This window comes from Papaver somniferum, chromosome 7, assembly GCF_003573695.1.
Source record: "Papaver somniferum cultivar HN1 chromosome 7, ASM357369v1, whole genome shotgun sequence".
NCBI lineage: Eukaryota > Viridiplantae > Streptophyta > Magnoliopsida > Ranunculales > Papaveraceae > Papaver > Papaver somniferum.
In genome coordinates this window covers 9,551,913-9,553,982 of record NC_039364.1, presented here as the reverse complement: position 1 = coordinate 9,553,982, position 2,070 = coordinate 9,551,913, and the positions used below count along the sequence as shown (strand labels likewise).

The following is a 2,070-nucleotide window of genomic DNA, read 5'->3' as shown; positions in this document are numbered from 1 at the left end:
AATTTCTCTCTCTCTAATAACTTCTACAGTAGTATATATCAATGTCTCCTTTTCTGTTGAAAATTATGTTCGTTTTTGTGTTGATTGTATGTTGTAATCAATGAACTAGTAATAATTAAAATGGGGTGATTTCAATTTTGTATCTCTGTGGTTCTTATCAAAGAATTAGAACTGTGGATTCATGGGTTTCTCAAACGTATAATCCAAATTGGATTTCTCAAACAGTAATACAATGTCGGTCTTCTTATCTCTAACTTGCTACATTTTCTAACCAAAGAATGATGATAATCATATATTTGGTTTTTATTTTCTGTTTTAATTAAACTTGACATCTATATTTCAGCAATGAGTGCAAGTCTGAAATATATGTTTACTGATTTTTTGTTTTTTTTTTCTCAATATGCAGGAATGGCGAGTCTATGTCAGGATATCGTATTAAACTTTATTGTTAGGCTGCCTGTTAAGTCAATCTTACGGTTCAGGTGTGTATCGAAAGCATGGTGCAAGTTATTGAAAGACTCTGATTTTGTGAAAAGGCACCTAAATTAAGCAATTGAAATGAATAGATTCAATGTAATGATTCTCTCTTTTTTTGGGTTTTTTTTATGTTCCTAAATCACCGAACAATGTAGCTGATATCCTAGCCAAAGAGGCAAAATCTTTTCTAACTACTGTTAATTGGAGAAATGAACCTTCTCCTTGTATTTTGCAAGCTTTAGAAGTAGATAAATCTAATGCTTGGGTATGAGTAATTAGCCCAACATTAGATGTCTCTACTATTGATGATGTAAGGGTTACTAACTCACTAAGTTAGTCTGTTTTATTACTGGGAATACAAATTTGGGGAACCTGTAAGGGCTTAATTTGTGGAAGCCCTTGTGATAGGAATTGTGTTTTCCTTTGGAATCCAGCAACAAAGGAGTTCAAGGAACTACCTGTACCAATTGAGTTAATGAATGAATTTTGTTACTGTAAATATGCAATTGGTTATGATGACCGGATTGACGGTTTTAAGGTTGTGAGGTTGGTGTGGTTTGATGGTGATTTTAGTAAATATCAGGTATATACACTTAAATCTAATTCATGGAGAAGGCTTGAGGATATACCTTATTCTGACCTTCGTGCAGGGAAACCCGAAATGCAAGTAAGTGTAAATGGAGCTACACACTGGCTAACATCGTGTGCCTACGAGCCCGGGAAAGTCATATTGTCGTTTGATTTCAAGGATGAGAGATTCAATATGATGCCCGTACCCAGGTTTTGCAACGTATACCCTGAAACAAATTTGTGTTCGCTGGGAGGCTCCCTTTGCTTACATGGTTCTATTGGCGGTCGGATTGATGTATGGGAGATGAAGGAGTATGGAGTGACTGAATCGTCGGCTAAACTCTTCACCTTTAACCAGGATCCTACGCAGTTGGATCCACTTCTGTTTGTCAAGAATGGCGAGGTTTTATTAGGATATCACACTGATGTTGGTAATCATCTGGATCTATATGACATAATGTGTGGAACATCCCTATATCTTAACTCTCTTTCTAAGCCGCATTCCTGGCGTGCCATTACCTGTTGGGGATTTGGCTCGACCCAAATCCATGAGATTAGTCTTACATGGGATATGCGGAGTTCTAGGTGGAGACTAATAAGGTGTGGAATCTATCTACATAGTACCGATGCCTTTTCGATTAAAACCCCACATCTGTTTGGCAAAAGGTGGTGAAAGTGGGGACAGTATCGGTACTATGTAACGTCCGTAGGATCCATCAAATGGTATCAGAGCGAGGTTACTAAGAGATCGAATGGTTATGGATGTCAACCCTAAGGAAGGATGAGGTGCGCAAGGTGGAGTTAGGTGGTGCAGAACACTTTAACTCGGGTGGAGTATGGCAAGACGAAGCTGGGGCTCATGGTGGAGTTAGATCATCTCCCTGTCTAACTCAGGTGGAGCAAGCTCGAAGTGGCGGCCAAGGCTCAATGGCGCATATTGACTGTCACCAGGTTCGACGGTAGTATACGGATGACGATCGTGTACGATAGATTGAGTTGGCATGCCATACACCTAAGTGGTGC

General features: G+C 39.1%; 1 protein-coding gene across 1 annotated transcript; it reads left to right on the top strand.

Annotated features, from left to right (window-relative positions):
• The first annotated feature begins 952 nt into the window (after positions 1-952).
• Positions 953-1,720, top strand: LOC113294048 (F-box/kelch-repeat protein At3g06240-like). The gene has a single exon (XM_026542473.1). The coding sequence runs from the start codon at positions 953-955 to the stop codon at positions 1,718-1,720; it is 768 nt and encodes a 255-aa protein (XP_026398258.1).
• The last annotated feature ends 350 nt before the right edge of the window (positions 1,721-2,070 follow it).